Raw genomic sequence first — 20584 nt, 5'->3', positions numbered from 1 at the left:
AGGAAGAATTCTTGGACTCCATTGTTACAGGCGACGAAACATGGGCATTTCACTTTACTCCCGAAACCAAGCATGAATCACGTGAATGGGTCACTCAACTTCGCCGAAGCCAAAGAAGTTCAAACAAACGCAGTCTGCAGGGAAAGTCATGGCAACCGTCTTTTGGGACAGGAAAGGCCTACTGTTGATCGATTTTATGCCTCGTGGAACAACGATTAACTCTGAAAGGTATTGCGACACACTAAAAAAACTGAGACGTGCAATTCAGAACCGCCGTAGAGAAATATTGTCCACTGGTGTGAGGCTTCTTCACGACAACGCTCGACCTCATGCCTCTCGTCAAACTCAGGAACTGTTGAGAGATTTTGGCTGGACAGTTATGCCCCACCCCCCCTACAGTCCGGACCTAGCCCCAAGTGATTACCACCTGTTCTCAAAATTAAAGGAACACTTGGGTGGCTTACGCTTCACTACCGATGAAGAAGTCAAAGAAGAGGTTATTCGATTCCTCAAGGGATTGGCGGCAAAATTTTATGATATTGGTATACAAAAGCTGGAGCATCGTCTGCAAAAGTGCCTGGACAGAAAGGGCGATTATGTAGAAAAATAGCGTAAGTTTTAAGCTTTAAAATGATGTATAATGCTAAGGAAATAAATCATGTTTTCTATTTTTAAAAATCATGGGAACCTTACTTTACGAATGACCCTCGTATATACAATAAGTAAATAGGAGGTGAATGAGATGAACTGGTGCGGGAAGAGCAGGAGGAGAGAAGCTACCCAGCGGTAGCACTCTCTATGGGAGAGAGGAGAATATGAGTGGGAGAGAGGAGAGATTTAGTTCTTCAGACTGTAAGGAAGTCGCGGAGCCACTGGCGATTCAGTCGGCGATGTCAGATGAGATGAGAGACTATACGAGAGGATTAGAGCAAGTAGAGAGAGCAGTCTTGGTGAGTTGGTCTATGAAGGGAATGTTGAGGTCGTGGTGAAGAGTGAGGTTAGCCACCGTAGAAAGAAGCGTCTGCTAACTGTCGGAGGAGTTTTGACTGAAATGTCTGTACAGACTGTATGTTTGTAGGTTTGGCTGAACCCCACAGTTCTAGTCCGTAAGAGAATAGTATTGTATATTAAGCGTTTGAGTTCAATGGGCAATTTAGAGTCTGTAAAGCAATTTAACAGTTTTCGTCATTGCTTGTCTTTTAAGTCTAGTGTGTGGGTTCCAGTGAGTCGTTTGTCTATAAAGAGCCCAAGGTGGCGCACCAGATCTGTATAAGGAAGAGGATTGTTGTTGAAGAGAACAGGTAGACAGGAGCCCCGAGAGTAAACGTGGCATTTCTGTGGGTCCATTTTAATCATCCACTTCTTTGTCCAGGATTCTATTTTATGTAAGTGATGATTTTGATTTTGTGGTGCCTGGAGAAGGATGTTAAAAGATGGAGAACTAAGACGCCATCTGTTACTATTCTAATTGTTCCGGATTGCCCATTTTAAATAAGAGGTGTGGTTAAAATTTGATCAAGGGGAAATGCAATAGAGACTACCATAGGGAGAATCCATTTCGTATAGCCTGGCCGAGCTATCCTTATTAGAGTTTCAAAATTAGCTGGAGAATGTGAAGCTATTTTGGAAAATAAAATAATATGAATTGATGTTTTACAAGAGAATAATTATAAATTCATAATAATTAGCATGGCAGTTGGTATTCACGCGCTGTTACACACTGTTGGTTGTGGTCACGTTTGAAAAGGTTTAAACATTAGCCTTCAGATGCGACCACAAATGGATTGCGTAAAGAATTAGTGAGTACCCAACAGATGGGACTGCAACAAATTTTAATTACAATATTGTAAAACAAAACAAATAAAGAGAAAACAGAATACAGTAAAGTACTAACAAATTTATAGTTTGATAGCTTGCAATTGTTAAAATGAAATTCAATTTTGCATATCTCGTGCAAATACTTCAAATGAAAGTGAAATTCTTTCCATTGTTAAGAAAGCTAGAACGATCTCAAAGATTGAGATCGAATTTGAAGCAAAGTTTCTATAAATTATGTGTTAGTCCAGCAGCCTCAATATTACCATTTGCGGTAGGAAATCTAATTTGAGAATCATCAAGAATTTTAATTACTTCCTTTAAAGCACAAAGTGTAGTTAAAAATCTCACTTTAAGAACAAAATGTTCCTCATCTCTTCAATTTTTATCTTCCACCAATTCTCGTAAAAATTTTAGAAGATCAATTTTTCAAATTTGGAATTTTTAGTAAAAACTTTTCAACTCCCTAATTGATCTTGGTCTTGTTTTTAGAAAGTCCATGGAAATTCTCTCAGTATCTTGGCGCTTTTACTGTCTGACCGCTTCGTTATTCGCACACAAAAAATATACACCCAGTCTGCAGTCTTTAGTATTTTGGAAAATCAATACTACTACTTCTTCTTCTTCTTCTTCTTCTTCACAGACTGCCTGCAGAGTTAATCGATGTTTGCAAAGGCATGAGTCTAACGTAACCACTTGGAAATTCTAGTTCATTGTCGGCTACAAGGCCGAGAAGAGCATAGTTCTTAAGCACTATAAACGTTACATAAGTACAATGGATTTAAAAATGTGGGCCCATAGAGCTTTGAAAAAACATGGACCTTGCACAACTCCACAAACGATTCACTTTCAGCCCAAACTGAGTTAAATTTGGGATAACTTGCTTTAGATGGCGCAAACAATTCGTTTGCCCCAGAACAGAAATAATAACTTTCATTAGAGAAACTATATTTCATCTACCAATCAAAAACAGTAAACTGATCTGTCTTATTTTTTATTTATTTTTATTTTTTGACGCATCAACAGCTGAGGTTATTAGCGCCCGGAGCTTTTTCCAGTGCACTGCCGGCCTCCGGACAGTGTTCTCTCGTTACAGACAACACTGTCCATCACCGGACAGTGAGCTGTAGGAAGCTCCTAGGAAGAGAAAATCTAAGGGTCAGCTGCTGGATCCGAACCCGGGACCTCCGCGTGGGAGACTGTCTTATTAATACTTTTTTCTTATTTAGATATTTACCCAAAGAAACCGCATCTATTTACAGCGAGTTAAACCAGAAAAAATATTGAACACCACACTGAATACTTTATTAAAAGTTATTCAACAAGTTGAAAAACTATTTGCTAATATTCCTTCAGAATATATAGCTATAATTAAAGGCAATACTCTGAAAGTTGAAATTAAGTTAGTTTGTAATCCAATAAATTAATATAATGTCTAAGAAAGGAAGAGTTTTTGGTGTTGAAAGTTTTCTAATAATTGGAGAACTTCTCATTGGCTGTGAGTGCTCGCGTGTACCTCCAGCAAAACAACAAAACCGCAATGACTTTTTATTTTGTTTGGTTGGTCTGTATGTTTGTAGAGAAATATTCCTCGCTTTCAGACCCTAAGGGTGTTATAAATAAAAACAAAAATATCCAAGCGAAATAGAATAGGACTGTGGCGGCACTACTACTACTAAGCTACACTACTAATACACCTTGGTGTGTGTGTGAGAAGTGTCCTTCTTTTTCCCTTCTTGTCCTTTCTATTCCTGATAATGTTGGCAACAGTGCAGGTTATAGCGCCCAGCCAGCCCTAGCCCTGAGATCCTTTCTCCAAATGCCACTTAGATCATACTTTCTTTTCTTTATAAATCCTCTATCCACCAGGGGTACATCACGCCTCTACTTTATATCTTCTTAGTAAAATATCTTAAAAAGATACAGAAAATTTGTTTTAAAAAGCTTCTCTTTTTTCATGCTTAATAGAAGACAAAGCTATTGCTTTTCCTAACGAAAAATGAATAACAAAAAAAATCATGGAAAACATATTGAAAGAAGAAAAGTTGGTGTATACTTGAGGAGCTTATTGTATACTTAGTCAAACTTCGTGAATATTTAAAATTTATACAAATACAAAACCTTATTTTCTTCCTGTTATGTAAAAGTAAAATATATTTTTCCTTTCAAACTTACTTTTATGTTTCAATGAATCTATACAGATAATTTTCAACTTCTTACCAGATTTTATATATTTAAAAAAAAAATTATAAAATGGAAAAAAGTTAAATGCGATGTCAACTTGGAATGAACTACTCGGGAAGTTTAGAGAGAATTCAAAAAGGCACTTTAGAGAGACACTGTACTTACCTCGGCAACATCACTGATTTTACCGGGAAATAGAAGTGTCTCAACTAAAAGTTACAGTTCTACTTTAATGAACTGAGCCGTTCGAATGTATCAAGAAAATTGTAAAAACTGTGGAAAAGCCTTTTTGTAAAATGTTCTTTCGGACTGCATTTTCATTGTACACTATAATTTTAATTTTTTTTATTTATTTGTAAAGTTACACCAGCGCTAGACACGCTATAAGTAACAATGACAATAACTGACAACGAACTAACTAATTGAGGGGAGAAGTTACCTAGTGATAATACTCCCTAAGTCGTCTCTAGTATTAGCTACTCTCTTCAGAAGAGAGAAAATCGCGAGGCCACTGGCTGATTTTAATCGTCTGGGAGGATGATCTGGAAGGAGATGAGATGATAAATGGCGGACAAGAGGATTGGAATGAGAGTGCAAGTGCTGATGAAAACTTTTATAGCGAGTTCGTGCAATCTGGACCTACAAACCAGGAATTTCCAGGTCTGTGCGGATGGTTAGATTTGAAACATAAAATGGAGCCGTTAACGATAGTGCGGAGAATTTTAGACTGAAGAGATTGAATTCGTTGAAGATTGGAGCGTTTCGTTGAACCCTACAGTTCAATACCGTAAGTCCAGGCGGGTTTTAGTATGGAATTGTAAATCAGTCGTTTGTTGTTAAGTGAAAGTTCTGAACGTTGGTCTAGTAGTCTTCTAAGTAGTCGATAACGCCTTTTTATTTTTTATTAGTAATAAAAATTAAATGTTTTTGTTTTATAAATAAGTAATATGGATTTCATGATTACATTTTTTGCACGGTTTTTTTGGGGGAAAAACTTGAAGTTTTTTCATTTTACACGATTTTTTTTTTAAAGTTGTGGAACATATCCCCAAATTTACTACATGTCGCACGTATTTTTTTACACGATTTCTTTTGTAGGGTTTTTTACGAACGTATCTACCGTTTTAAAAAAAGAGTTGGGTGTATTTATTGACACAAAACTTGTTCAGGCACACAGTAATACATGCTTTTATAGTACAGCACAAAATAAAGTATACAAGGAAAAAGTATATACGTAACAATAAGAAATACATAAGACCAATTTTTGAAAAATCTATCAGATCTGGGTTGTTGCAAAAAAATTACAGTTATAAAAGAGGGTTTGCCCTATAATTTAAAAAAAATTTGGGAATTTTATCTTTTATAGAAAAAGAGAGAAAAATTGTCAAAGTTGGGTGTTTTTTTTACGTTACGCGTTTTCGTGCAGTTTTTGGCGATCAACTGTCCGGTAGGACAGTTGTAATACATCAAAAACATGTATAAATTAAAATGTGATAATCAATTTATATTAGCGAAAGTCATTTAGTATATGCTCTTTGAACTAAGTAATAATACATCTGTTCAGCTAGAAAAAAGTAGTTCAGGGATCATTGGCTCCCATTATTTTGAATGGAATAATTAAATAAAATGAAAAATCGAGCATTAAGTCTTTTTCGATTAAACGAAAGCAATGCTTCTCAGTTGTAACGAAAGAATACGCGTTCTCTAATTATAAATGAAAAGAATGGAGTGAAATACTGAGGCAGCTACCGGTACACTTGGCCGTCATTTCCTGTAGATCGTGTACGGTTGAGGAGTCATGGCCTTCCATTAGAAAATCACAATGGTTAGACAATTTTTTGGTAAACATAATTACCCAAAAAGCCCCTAAAGTTCGGTCGAGAATTTTAGAGAGAGAGAAAAAAAAGAAGCACGCAGTGGAGATATCTATAAATCGAATCCATTGATGCAAATAGAACTTTAACAAAGATCAAACCTTAATTACAGGATGTAGTTGTAAGGTTTTTGCTCTTTTTCCGTACTCTGAATGTAAAGGAAGTATTCAAAAATAGAACTAACTTCTTACGAGTAAAATACTGGTTCATTCAACTTTGCTCCCAATTTCTAACTCATTCCCATTCTCCCAATGTAGTAACTCTGTAACCTAATAACAAGGCGCCACGGTAGCCGAGCGGTTAGAGGCGAGACCTGCGAAGCTAATGTGTATTGTAGTAGTGGGTTCGATTCCCGGTCTTAGGCCTTGGATTTTATTTACTGGTTAATAAATGAAATTTTGTAGTAAAGTATGTTTGCTAGTCGTCTCCGTCCGCGACACTAGTAAATGGTAGTTGGACGTTAAGCCCCGCCTGAAAAAATAGGTGATTACTATACTTTGCTTTAACCTAATAACAAAGTAGGAATTAGGTTTTGATACCGATTTTCTTTGGGTAACGCTTTCTCCGTTAGAGTAATATCCCGACATTTCGATCTCAAAGATGCATTTTACATTAAAAGAAAACAGAAATTTGTTTCAATCTGATAAAATTGAAAATAAAATGTACAAATGAAAATATTGAACTAGAAAAGTCCTATATTTTAGGTTACTGGCGCTCGGAACTTATTTCAGTGCACTGCCGGCCTCCAGACGAGTGTTCTCTCGTTACAGACATGTCCATCACCGGACAGTGAGCTGTAAGAAGCTGCTAGGAAGAGGAAATCTAAGGGTCAAGCAGCTGGATTCAAACCTGGGACCTCCGCGTGAGAATCCAATACGCTAACCGCATAGTTTAACCCCTCCCTCCAAAAAATTATTTGTTATATGGGATTCAGTTTGTTATAATTATATGATAATTGCAGTCTGAAAAAAAAAAAAAAAAAAACAAGATGCAGTCAAACAATAATAACTATGGAGCCATTGTAATGAGATTTGTTACAGACTTCCTTAAGAACTACGTCATTTTTTTTTTTTCTGTTTCCTTTAATGAAAAAGGAAAAACGTCCGCTAAGTATAATTTTATTCCAAAGGAAATTGAATAAAAAAGTAGTATAAACTGTTAGGGAAAAATATATAAAACTAAGAAAACGGCTGGTCTGATTGCGGAAATGGCAGAATGACTCACAGCCTAATTACCATATCCTTGAAGTTCAAGATTCTCTTGGCAGAAGAAACATCCTCTTTGCTCATTAGCCTCTACTAGTACCGTCTTATTTTCCATTCCTGCCTGGAAAAATGCTATTGTATTATAGTAGTTCATTTGATTGTTATTCCGTTTTAATTCTTATCTCATATCAACTTGAAGGTTTAAATTAACATTAAAAAATCTAATCCAATTATACGAGATTAAAAAAAAAAACTGCAAAATTTATATAACGTGAGGCAGCCCTTCTTTAGCCGTGGCAATGATATAACAGAAATGACCTTCACAAAGCGAACATGCTTTATTTTGTCATTTATTCCATCATGAACCTTCAATTGCTGAAAAAGTTGAAGGCACCCAGAAGAAAATCAATTGCTGTTCAGTGGATTTTTTTTTATCAACAATATTTTGCTTCAAAATTTAATGAATAATGTGTCTTGAATTGGTGAAATGTCTTGTCAGATCATCTTTTTGCAGAAAGGATGTAGAAGGATGTATTTCGTATTTAGGATAACAAGTACAAAGATAACTTAGGTGTCTTTCGAAAAAAATCGGGAGAGGAGTAACTTCAGTAGAGTATTTCATCATGAAAATTGATTGCATTCTTGGAAATACGAGGTGTGGCCATTAAATAACGAGACTATTGCTGTAAAACATTTTATTTTAAATTCATACATATTTAGTTATTATCACCTTCAATATACACCCCTCCCCTATCCCTACAACGCTCCATGCGAATTTACCATTGTTCGAAACAGTGCTGGAAATCTTTTTCTGTGAGCTCCTGCATAACGCGTGCCGCTTTTTCTTTCACAGCTTCAACATACTGAAATCGTGTTCCTTTTAATGCAGATTTGACTTTAGGGAACAGACAAAAGTCACATGAGGCCGGGTCTGGCGATTAAGGCGGATGGCCTAAAACTGTGATGTTGTACTTGGCTAGAAACGTCTTGCATTGCAGACAATGCAGTGGCTGGCGCGTTGTCTTGGTGGAGAACCACGTGACTTGTTCTTCCACAAATCGGGTCATTTTTTCCTTACTCTTTCACGAAGTTGAGCAAGCACCTCACGGTAGTAATGTTGATTAATTTTAATCGATATTTTCATCCGTTTTGGACGTGTGATGACCCCGGGGCGGTCATCATCTCCGACGTCTTCTCGGCCATCTTGGAAACGCTTGAACCACTCAAAAACTTGCGCACGTGATAAACATTCATCGCCATAAACTTCTTTTAATGAAGGATAAGTGTCAGTAGCGGTTTTGCCAAGTTTCATGTGAAATTTCACGACAATTCGTCGCTCTACTACATGTGTAGTATCATGTTTTCGGCAAAACGAATACGAAACTAACATCTCTTACACAAACGACTGTTCCGGTCAGACAGATTTCTCTACAGATACGTGAGACGCTACAATCGAAAGAGAAGGCTTTACGCTGCACAGCTGTCGGTCGTTAGGATTTTATTGAACTTTGAAGATAAGGCGCCACCACTAATCTCTACATTATCCTAATAAAGTGATGCATCTTCACGAATTGAGTGAAGAACTAAAGTTTCACAAATGAATCCGCATTTTCATTTAACAAATTCTCTTCAAATTCCGAGTCTTTTATAACTTCATAAACGATTCACTGAAATGGCTTCTTTTTTTTTTTGGAGGAGTGCCAAACTTTGACGCTTCCCTAGAATATCGCTGAAATGAACTTTCTCAGAAAAATTGTATGAAATGAAAAAAAAGATTGCTGTAACAGTTTTTGAGATTATTCCAAAAAGAGTGAATTCAAATCAATAATATGATCACATTAAGTCTATCGATTTTGAATAAAACTTAGATCGGTATCTTTAATGGCGCCTGAAACAAATATTACATCGGAAGTTTAGGAGATTTTTCTGCTGTGCTGGCTCCGGACACACATAGATATATTAAATCTGGGTTGTTGCAAAAAAATTACAGTCATAAAGGAGGATTTGCCCTACATTATAAAAAAAATTTGGAAATTTCATCTTTTATAGAAAAATAGAAAAAAATTATCAAAGTTGGGTGTTTTTCCAAGTTACGCTTTTTCGTGCAGTTTTTAACGATCAACCCTTATAAATTCAAGAATAATAATAATAATAATAACATATTTTCGCAATAAACTTTGTAAAATGAATGAATTGAAAGCTCATGTTTGCAATTTGAATAAGAGAAGCAGTACGAATTGTGAGAATTGCAGTAAAAGTGCACTAAAGTGATACAAATTGATGATTAATATTTAAATGCCCACCTTCAAAACGCATCTCTGTTGGCGAAGAAAAGTTTGTCACACTGATATACCGCACGTTTCATACTTGCCCACTAATATCCATTGAGAGACTGTAGAAAGGAAAGTGTAAAAAAAAAAAAGCCAGCGGAAGTGGAATGGTTGGAAGAGGAAGTGCAAATCCGGTTTGTCCATCTCTACTGCGGCGGCATGTTGTTGGAATGGTGTCAGTCTGTCTACTGAATGACACTGTGCATGATGATATGCTAGCTCACAGAAAGGCTCCGGCTAGTTGTTGCCGTCCACTAGGACAGACCACGGCTCAGCAAAACTTTATATAAAGATATTACTTTCCTGAATAATGAATAATATTATTGTAACAGTCCAATGTGCTTTGTGGTTATAATAATTAACCCATTTTGGGTAAACGTTATTTGCAAATACATACGAGTATACAGGGTGTCCCAAGCTATATGGATAACGACTTTTTCTCGGAAACTAAGATAGCTAGAAAAAAACTAAAAAATACGTGTTCCCTTAGTTTTTTGTTAGGAATCCAAATTTACTTTTTAAATTTTTTTCGGTGCTTCCAGAAGCGAGATACAGGCACCAACTTCATTTTTTCAAATGGGAAGGTGCTGTTTTTATTTCAGAAATAGATTCCTCTATTATTTTTAAAGAAAAATTTACTTGAACGGTTTTTTTCTGTGAGCGATATTTTAGAAGTTATGAATGAAAACATGATTCTTATAAGAAATTTCAAAATGATAATATTTTAACGGTTTTTTGATTAAATAAGAAGAAAAGTACTATTTTATTATAAATTTTACTCCTCATTAATATTACCAGAACATGCTCGAACTGGCCTCCACCATTAGAGATGCATAGACATGCTGTTTCTTGCTAATTGTCCCTTGCTGCCAAAGAAATAGATTCGGCTTTAACCGAGTTACAAGTATCTATTATTCTCTGCTTTAGTTCATCTACAGATGCAATCCCGCCTTGATTCTGATGCACCTAGATTTAGAAATGCTTTTTGATAGCCCTTCAAATTTCCTATCGAGATATCTCTTTACATGCCTGATGGTGTTATATCTATCACGGAGGCTATTCAGTGGCCACCTCTCTCACCGGATTTGACACCTATGGACTATTTCCTTTGAGGGGATACTAGAAAAACAAGGTGATTATTCATAACTTTTTTCTTTCTTTCCTTATTTCTGCTTATCGAAAAGCATTTCTAAATCTAGGTGCATCAGAATCAAGCCCGGATTGCATCTGTCGATGAACTAAAGCAGAGAATAATTGATACCCGTAACTCGGTTAAAGCCGAAACTATTTCTTTGGCAGTAAGGGACAATTGGCAGGAAAGAGCATGTCTATGCATCTCTAATGGTGGAGGCCATTTCGAGCATGATCTGTAATATTAATGAGGAGTAAAATTTATACTAAAATAGTACTTTTCTTCTTATTTAATCAAAAAACCGTTATAATATTATCATTTTGACATTTCTTATAAGAATCATGTTTTCATTCATAACTTGTAAAATATCGCTCGCAGAAAAAAACCGTTCAAGTAAATTTGTCTTTAAAAAAACAGAGGAATCTATTTCTGAAATAAAAACCGCACCTTCCCATTTGAGAAAATGAAGTTGGTGCCTGTATTTCGCTTCTGGAAGCACCGAAAAAATTTACAAATTAAATTTGGATTTCTAACAAAAAACTAAGGGAACACGTATTTTTTAGTTTTTTTCTAACTATCTCAGTTTGCGAGAAAAAGTCGTTATCCATATAGCTTGGGACACCCTGTATATCTTATGATTTCTTCGAGGTTTTATAACTTTAATTAATCTTCTTTTTGGTATTATCTTCCCAATATTGCTATCGTGTCATTCTGTCTTTATATCTGCGAAAGGAATATATTTTAATGAATTAATTTAGAAAATTGATCTAAAATACAGCCACCACTTCATCTTTATTTCAATTATTAATGATACGGTTATTTCATACGTGTTTAGTGCTTCGCTCGAGGATATGGAGGAACAGATTCTCTCACAGACAGATCAAGTATATCTTTTCATTTCCGTTTATTCTACAAAAAAAAAAGCTTGTAGAACTTGAAATCAATATTATTGATTCTCAAGGGCTTAAAAATTGCATAATATCAGAGGCTATTCTAGCTTCTTACAATTATGGTTTTATAATTGTTTTTTAAGAATTAGTTAGTACTGTAACCTTAAATTTACGAGAGCGATAGTAGAGTTTCAAAACTCTGCTTCCCCTCATTTTTATGCATTATGACGAAAAGAAGTCCGCCTAGAAATACAGCTGTTATAGAAGGTGAATTCCCTTGAACATATTGACCAATTTGGGCCCAAAAAAGTTTAAACAGAAAACCACACTTGCTTTAAACGCTTACAGGGAACATTGGTTAAGTAAAGATGATGGGCCCTTCTATTCTAAGAGATGAAGCTTTCTCCCACTGTATAGATGAGCCAGTCCTTCAATTTACAGATGATTCATAATTCTTTAGTAAATATAACCTTACACCATTTTCCAATTCATTGACACTCCTATCGTTGACACCTTGTTACTGACATAACTTAGGCTCGCATTAGCTTATTGCATAATTTTTTACGATTAAGGACATCTTGACCCCAAAAAGAAGTGCGCAAGTATGCAACCAGAACTATTTTTGAGTAGTTCGTTCACCAGATTTGCTATGATGTTAATAGACACCTTATTCCCCTTGTAAGGAATATTCGTTCTTATTGGTCACCCTAAAATTTTTCGTCCACTTTACTTCAATAACAGTAAACAAATTGATTATTGTTTTCGTACAGTAATGAAATTCAGAGCATTCGTTTAGGATCAATCAACCAATCTCATTATGAAACGTAAGAGAATTTTGTTTAATCATTTTATTTTAGTCTTATCGTTTGTGTGATTGAAACAGTTTTAATCTTTAGTCTATATCTTAAATTCCGTTTATGAACATTTTTTATGTATCTGAGATGTTAAGAATTTCTATAAAATACGATGTATTTTGTTGTAAAAAGTAATAATTTTAAAAATAAAAATTATTTGTTGAGTTACATAACGTTAAATGCGTTATTATCGAACCATTTTGTGCAACAGCTGTTGTCATGTGCAGTACTGTAGAAGAGCCAACTCTGCTTGTACGGAGATTTATCCAAAAACGAATTATAAATTTATAAAGATAACAGATTTGATAATTGTTTAGAAATTCTGTTCAAATAGATTTTAGGAAGCCCAGCGCTTAAAGAAGTGGACCTAAAAACATTAATTTGCTCGTAAATTTGAAACAATCGTAATGCTACTTCTTATTAAGGGAAGATGAGGAAGTGAAACTGAAAATCGGATGGAAACTTGTTAAAATATTGCTTAGCTATGAAACAGTATACAAGAATGAATCTAGAACCAAGTTCCAAACTTAGCAAGTTGCGGTTTAATGCTTATAATATATTATTACTAATAATTCCTTCTCTTTTTGTAGTTCTGTTTCCAAAATAGACCGACCTAATGTGTATATTCTAGCTGAGATACTGATATTGATGGCGATTGACCAAATATGCTGTTTTGATAGCCATTCTAGCTCTTACTTTCTAACAATCCTTGTACAACTGTCCAATGGTTCATAGAAATGATTTTTTTTTTTTTTATTCGAGATTCGAGTCCAGTTCGAGGTTCTTCTGAAAATAATGCCCTTGGCTTTCGCTTGATGCGTCCCTATAAATCCGCTTCTGGCTTAGGATTCAAAAATATTATTAATTAACTGAAAAAGGAATAGCAACTATTTTTCGTCCAATCACATTTTAATGTTTACCATTTTATAATGTTCTCCGTTTTCTCAAAAGTAATTGAATAATTTTTTCAAGGAAATACGAGGGTCGTTTGAAAAGTCCGTGCAAAGTCAGAGAGACAGCACCACTGGCGCGTAGCGAGGTTATGTTTAGTTAGTAGCATCTCTTGGAAGAACACACACCAAGTTTCAGCCAGATCGGTCTATTTCTTTGTGTTTGGCATTCGTTTGAATCGAGGAAGTCGAGTGATTTTCAAAAAATGGACGAAAAAGAATTTCGTGTGTTGATTAAACACTACTTTATGAAAGGCAAAACGCCTCAGGAGACTAAAGAGAAGCTTGATAAACATTATGGTGACTCTGCACCTTCGATTAGAACAGTTTATAAGTGGTTTCAAAATTTTCAGGGGGCCATATGGGCGGGCACAAGTGACGCTGAACGTTCTGGACGCCCTGTTGAGGTTACTACTCCAGAAATCATTGATAAAATCCATGATATGGTGATGGATGACAGTAGAGTGAAGGTGCGTGAGATTGCTAGTGCTGTGGTCATCTCGAATGAACGGGTACATAATATTTTGCATCAACATTTGGGCCATGACAAAGCTATCCGCAAGATGGGTGCCGCGATAGCTCACGCTTGACCAAAAACGAAATCGTGTAAGGACGGTTTGCAGCTGTTCCAGAAGAATCCGCAGGACTTTAAGCGTCGTTTCGTCACTGTGGATGAAACATGGATACATCACTACATTCCTGAGACCAAAGAACAATCTAAACAATGGGTACCAAGGGGGAATCTGCGCCAAAAAAGGCGAAGACCGTTCCTTCGGCCGGAAAGATTATGGCGACTGTCTTTTGGGATTCGCAAGGAATAATCCTCATCGACTATCTGGAAAAGGGTAAAACTATTAAAGGTGCATATTATTCATCGTTATTGGACGGTTTGAAAACCGAGCTGCAAGAAAAACGCCCACGATTGGCCCACAAAAAAGTCCTTTTCCATCACGACAACGCACCAGCTCACACCTCAGCAGTTGTGGTCGCAAAATTAATGGAAATAGGGTTCCAACTCGTTTCACATCCCCCCTATTCTCCAGACTGGGCTCCCTCCGACTACTATTTGTTCCCCAATATGAAGAAATGGCTGGCGGGAAAAAGATTTTATTCAAACGAGGAGGTGATTGCAGAAACGAATGGCTATTTTTCAGACTTGGACAAATCCTATTATTCGGAAGGGATCAACAAACTAGTGCAGCGTTGGACGAAGTGTATAAGCCTAAAAGGAGACTATGTTGAAAAATAAAAAAGGTTTACCCCAAAAAATTAAGTAGTTTTTATTTTTGCACGGACTTTTCAAACGACCCTCGTATATTTCAGTTGAACATAATTTGTATATTTTCTCCACCCACAATGACTTACCTAATTATTCTTCAATTTATTTATTTTCTAATTGTGTAAAATGTACAATCTGAAAGAATCAAAGATGAAGTCTTATTTGGCTGTATGTTGTGACAGTGGCGCTTACAAAGAACTCAGTGAACTGTTCTGGAACTGTTTGTTCCCAATAATGATGGAACACTAAATGATGTACGAGTATATAAAAACTTTTCTGACACTTGGATCTACTTTGAAACTTATCGCTGATTTTCTTTTCATGATTGTACTTTTCTCTCTCTATTCCACATCCTTGATCTTATTTTTACTTTGCTGTTTTACAATGGAAATTTAATTTTTACATTATTTTTCAATTTAATTATTAAAGTATTACGTTTCATTATGAACTGAAATGTTTACCAAATTTCTTCTGCGACAGCTGAATTCCAATTAGTTGTTGTCCCACTGCTGTTAAGAGAAAAAATTCCGGAAAAGGTAAATTTACTGTACTGCGTTTTCCTGGGAATACCTGTTTTGGAGATTATAAAACCAAATCCTCTGCAGCTGTTGAATTAAAACAATAACAGTATCTGGTAAATTAGACTCTGTTGTATTCGTATGGAAACTTGAACAAATAATGGTTAACATATGGCGCAATGTTGTAAAAAAAAAAGCAACTGGAATTTTACTAATTCCCAGTCACTTTGACCTTAACGGGTTAACTCCGCCACAAAATGAATTCTTCTAAAAACAAACATCACAAGCTATTCTTCTTCTTCTTTATCGATTTAATTATCGTTCATTGTTTTTGGTATCGAACTTTCGAGGACTAGATCATCTTTAGGGCTTATGTTATTGACAAATTAGAATGTTTTTATTTACATAATTATTGTAAGTGTCTTCAGTCAAGTTTAGTTCTTGAGGAGACAGGACAGAAGGCACGTCAAACTTGCAATAACAATGTAAAAAAATAAAAAAATATTGTAATTTATCAATAACATAAGTCCTAGGAAGATGACCTAGTTTCTTGGTCGAAACTTCAGTGAGATGTTGTCAGGTGAGTAGCACCAATGATGCGTGTTATGTTCCTACGGGTGTAGTTTTGACAGGCCCAAACCACTTGTATCAGGAGAATTTCAATTTTCCTTCAAATAGAATGCTATCACAAAATTGCGGAAGTTTTTAATGATGGCAGTAGGAGGATGTCGAAAGAGTCTTCGCGTTCAAGATTTTCAATCTATTTACGAGGGTCATGATAAAACGGACATACCAAATTTAGAGATTTGTGCTTTATTTCGACTCTGCAGCATGAGAAATAATTTGTTTTCTTGACCATGGTCAATAAATATAACTCATACCGTTTTGGCTCTGTTGAGATTTTATTTTGGTTAGTCCTATTTAAGTCGGCTAGTTCTTTAAAACCGGTTTTCTTGGCCTGCAGTTCTTCATATTTTCATTCTGGTAGGTCTTCGACCTCTCAGAGCTCAATGAATTTAGATTTTTTTGTTTCTTTTTTTTTCAGTATTAAAATCCTAAATAAGGACATGATCTTTCGAGAAAACATTCAATGTTTCAGAGTGAATTCTTTGATAAACAACAGCTACTTTAAACTTATTTCACTTTCTCACAAAGTAATTGATTCAAATGTATGAATTTTCCGTTAAGGTACGAGGTGTGTTCAAAAAGTAGCGGGAATTTTCGTTTTTTGAAAAAAATATTTATTTATTCATCTACATTAATATTGTCGCCTTCAAAGTAGTCCCCTTCGCGTACAATACACTTGTGCCAGCGCTTTTTCCAATCCTCGAAACACTTCTGAAACTCGATCTTTGTGATAGCTTTCAGCTCTTTCAGCGATTCGCTTTTAATGTCATCTATGCTTGTAAATCGACGGCCTTTTAATGTTCTCTTTATGTTTGGAAATAGAAAAAAGTCACATGGAGTCATGTCTGGCGAATATGGAGGCTGGGGCATCGTTAAAGTTTTGTTTTTGGCCAAAAATTCACGAACAAGCAATGAAGTGTGAGCAGGTGCATTATCGTGGTGCAAAATCCATGAATTGTTTTGCCACAAATCCGGGCGTTTTTTTCGGATTGCTTCACGCAAACGGCGTTGAACTTGTAGGTAGTACTCCTTATTGATTGTTTGACCTTGTGGCAAGAATTCATGATGCACTATGCCATTAAAATCGAAGAACACAGTGAGCATAACCTTCACATTCGACCGCACTTGTCGAGCCTTTTTCGGTCTTGGCGATCCAGAATGCCTCCACTGGGACGATTGAGCCTTAGTTTCGACATCATATCCGTAAACCCATGTTTCGTCACCTGTTATAACACGTTTCAGTAGATCCGCATCGTTGTCGACTTCATTGAGTGACTCTTGAGCAACTTCCATTCTCCGCTGTTTTTGTTCGAAATTCAACAATTTTGGAACAAATTTTGCTGCCACACGTTTCATACCCAAAACATCCGAAAAAATTTCATGGCATGAGCCAATTGATATGGCAACATCATCAGCGACTTCTCTGATTGTGATTCGGCGATCGTTCATAACCATTTCTTTCACTTTTTTCACGTTTTCATCGGTTGTTGATGTGCTTGGACGTCCAGGTCGTTCGTCATCTTCAACGTTTTCGCGGCCATCTTGGAAACGCTTATACCACTCGTAAATCCTTGTTTTACTCATAGCAGACTCACCATATGCCTTTATTAACATTTCACACACTTTATTTCATTTTTTACGCAAAATTTAATACAAATTCTTTGATCCATTTTTTTTAACAAACAAAAATCGCCAAGCTCGAAAAACACGTCTAACCTTAACGGCTGCCACTTAAGAAGTAAACAATGAATATTACTGAAAATTTTATCGTACTTCAGGGGCATGTGTACCAACATAATAAAAAAAAAAATTTTACAATCAGACTCTCCAAACCCGCGAAATTTAAAAATTCCCGTTACTTTTTGAACACACCTCGTACTCCACTTATATTTATTTATATGCTGAAGTAATGCAGGGTTTTGGCCAAAGATTCTTCTGAGTTGTCTAGTTTTTGAATAGCACCATCTCTTTTTCTTGAACAATGTCTTGTACAGATACTGTTTAGTTTAATCGACAGATATCCTGGAAATTGTAAGAATCTGTTTTTCAGAATATTATTTCAAATTAGTTTCCGCGATACTCTTTGCAGTTAGCGAACAATTTTAAAGGAAATTTTTAAAATTACAAATTATCAAACTTTTATTCGTATTGAAAATGTGCAATGCCGAATAATTATAAGTTGATTTCATAAGTCGTAGCATGAATTTTACTGCGCTCCTGACCTTAAGTTCATTTTCTTATATCTCAATCTTATAGTTGAATCAAAGTGACTTTGAAGCTGGAACTTGTAGTTAAGCTTTTATAGAAGAGAAACATTGTGGAGGACGTTACTTTACTACGAAGTGGCTTTTTGAAGATAGGGTTAAACGTTGCTGACCCCATGATAACATGTTGGTCGTTGAGTGAATATCATGAATATCAACAGTTCAGTTCGCCTTTAGTTTTGCTTAAAGTTCTATTGTGTAGTTATTATAAACCGATGGTAGAAAACGAAAGCAAATTGTTATTTAAGTATTGATACTTCTATGCCATTGACAAACTCTGCATTTTACAAAAGAGAATAACAAAGAAATCAGCTGGCGAATTGCTGGCATCCACCGATAGAGAGGAAAATGAGGACAACATTCGCTAAAACTCCTGTTCGAACTCAACGAGGTCTCAATCATCATTAGCCAGGGAAAACTGAATTTGAGAATTTTCTTCTTTTTTATTTCCCATCCTCTTGCTGGCAAAAGCATGTCCTATAAAAATAAGATGGAAAAACAATTCTTTATTTCAATTCAATCTCAACACTTTCCATTAACCATGTTCTTTGTCTTCAACCATTTTATGTATATATATAATTCTTGTTTAACGCGATGTTTCACATTTATTCGTCTTGTGTAGAGCGGAAGTAATTATGTACAAAGTGAAGGTCACTCTAATTAACCTGTCTGAAAGAGTTTTCGTTTAAAAAAATTCTTTTATCATTATTCAGGATCCATTAGAAGCTTCTGGTTGTTTCGAAACAGGTAGCAAACCCTTTTAGGAAAACATTTTTTAAATTGAATTTATAGAAATTTTCGTATAATATTTGTTTTTTTAATTTTCCATAGCCGGACTTTCAAGGGGAGGTTCAAGATTTAAAAGTTAAAAGCAAGTTTAATTAACTTCTATCTAACTTAAACAAAAATCTTTACAGATATATGTCACGGTAACCAAAAACTATGTCATTTGTGAACTGTCAATGTCAATCTCAAATTGGAAATTTGCATAAGATTTGCCCATGTTTCTGAGTCAATTTAGAATGATTTTCATTTTCTTTTAACAAGAGAAAGTATTATATTCGTGCAGAATATCCTCTGGAAAAATTTGCTTGAAGGTCTCGTAGAGTCAGAAAGAGTGGTCTCTTCCTGTCTGTCTGTCTAACACAAGATCTTGGTCCATACTCGTTAAACATGGAAGTATTCCATTTTACGTGAGTCTGTTTCTCAAAAATGGTGCCCACAATTTCCTTTTAAGTTTGTCGTCTGTGGGGTTCAATCAAACGCTCAAATCTGCAAAGGATCGCAGTCCTTGCAGTCTAAAATTCTTCGCTCTATAGTAAACGCTCCTTTCTACGTCACCAATCAAACCATTCACACAGATTTGAACATTCCTTTCGGCACATAAGTGGCTAAAACAAGTTACAGAAAATTCCATCTTAGCATTCAAATACATCACAATCCACTAGTTAAACATCTATCTTCCAGAAAATTTCCAGACAACACTTCCAGACGTCTTAAAAGACAGTGGCCTCGCGATCCCCTCTCTGATGAAGAGAGTCAGTAGAATGTTATTGGAGTGTTACCGCTGGGTAACTTCTCCATTCTGATATGTGTGAATGTTATTTATTGTTAACATTGTTGCTTATAACGCAAAATGCGTTGATTGTAACTAAATAATAATTTAAATAAAAAAGATTGTCGTATTCATTGAACAGATCTACAAAACTTCTGTTTGAAACCTATTTAAAAATAAAAAATAAAAATCTATTAAGGGCATTTTTGGGAGAGAAGAATTAGGGTTTTTTTTTCTAAATCGCCCCCACTTTTTTTAAAAATATATTCTGATGTCTTTCCACTTAGAACATTTTATTACCAATCACACGTGAGACTAAATTTCTAAACTTGGGAGAAAATGGATGACCAGAAATGCGCCATTGGAAGTCTAATCACAGAAGAGAGAATGGATTAAAATAGAAATCCGGCTGGGATTCACGTATCAATTCGTCGCCGGATGAAACCAAACCAAATCGACGATCTCACTTAAGGTGAGGGATACTGAATTCCACTTTAAGTGCTTGGTGGTTAAACAAATTTGTTCTAAACTAATTATTACGGAAGTTAACGACATTAGTTATGTTAAAGATTTTTATTATAATTTTCATTTCGGTGGTCCAGTCGGTTCGTTTATTTACTTATTTTATTTTATTTTTTTAGAAATCAAAGTTATTTTTAGCACTTACCTTGTAAATTGGTAACCGCATGGCCGTTTAAAGACGCGCGCGATTCAAAGTCAAATGGATATCACTCACGGCGGCACTGCTATCTATAGTGTTGGCCACGAGCAAAACTGCCACTATTATAACCGCGGGCAACTGACCTTGACAGAGGCTGACCAAGGGTGATGGTGCGGGGGAGGTATCTTGTTGAAGAGGGGCAAGTAGTGAGAAGGCAACAAACACTTGAATATCGTTGTTTGAGAAAAACCGCACACATACACATGTACAAAAACTTCTGGCCAATTATCTTCGCTGTGATTACCTATCTTCTTTTTCACAAAGTGTATTTAATGTTTTAGACGAATCCCACTCCTTCTATGGTTACTGCTCCCCTATAGTTATTAACGAAATGAACATCTCTGCAATTATGAATGGCTGTCTATGTTCAAAGAACCCTCACCAGC

The 20584-nt window shown here is 35.7% G+C and overlaps 1 protein-coding gene across 3 annotated transcripts in view; it reads right to left on the bottom strand.

Annotated features, from left to right (window-relative positions):
• Positions 1-20286, bottom strand: part of LOC141457339 (uncharacterized) — a 109632-nt gene extending 89346 nt beyond the window's left edge. For 2 of the 3 annotated variants that reach the window (XM_074134190.1, XM_074134192.1), the window contains exon 1: positions 20145-20286. In XM_074134190.1, the coding sequence (XP_073990291.1) occupies positions 20145-20165 (21 nt within the window). In that variant the 5' untranslated portion in view covers positions 20166-20286. Of the gene's footprint in view, positions 1-9381; positions 9406-20144 lie in introns of those variants that run through there. The other variant, XM_074134191.1, reaches the window with a different exon arrangement.
• Between the last annotated feature and the right edge of the window lie 298 nt (positions 20287-20584).

The sequence above is a fragment of the Rhodnius prolixus genome, unplaced genomic scaffold (assembly GCF_049639745.1).
Source record: "Rhodnius prolixus isolate KJV_2025 unplaced genomic scaffold, Rpr scaffold_10, whole genome shotgun sequence".
In the NCBI taxonomy this organism is placed as follows: Eukaryota; Metazoa; Arthropoda; class Insecta; order Hemiptera; family Reduviidae; genus Rhodnius; species Rhodnius prolixus.
Note: the sequence above shows the minus strand (reverse complement) of the source record. Positions and strands in the feature narration are given on the sequence as shown.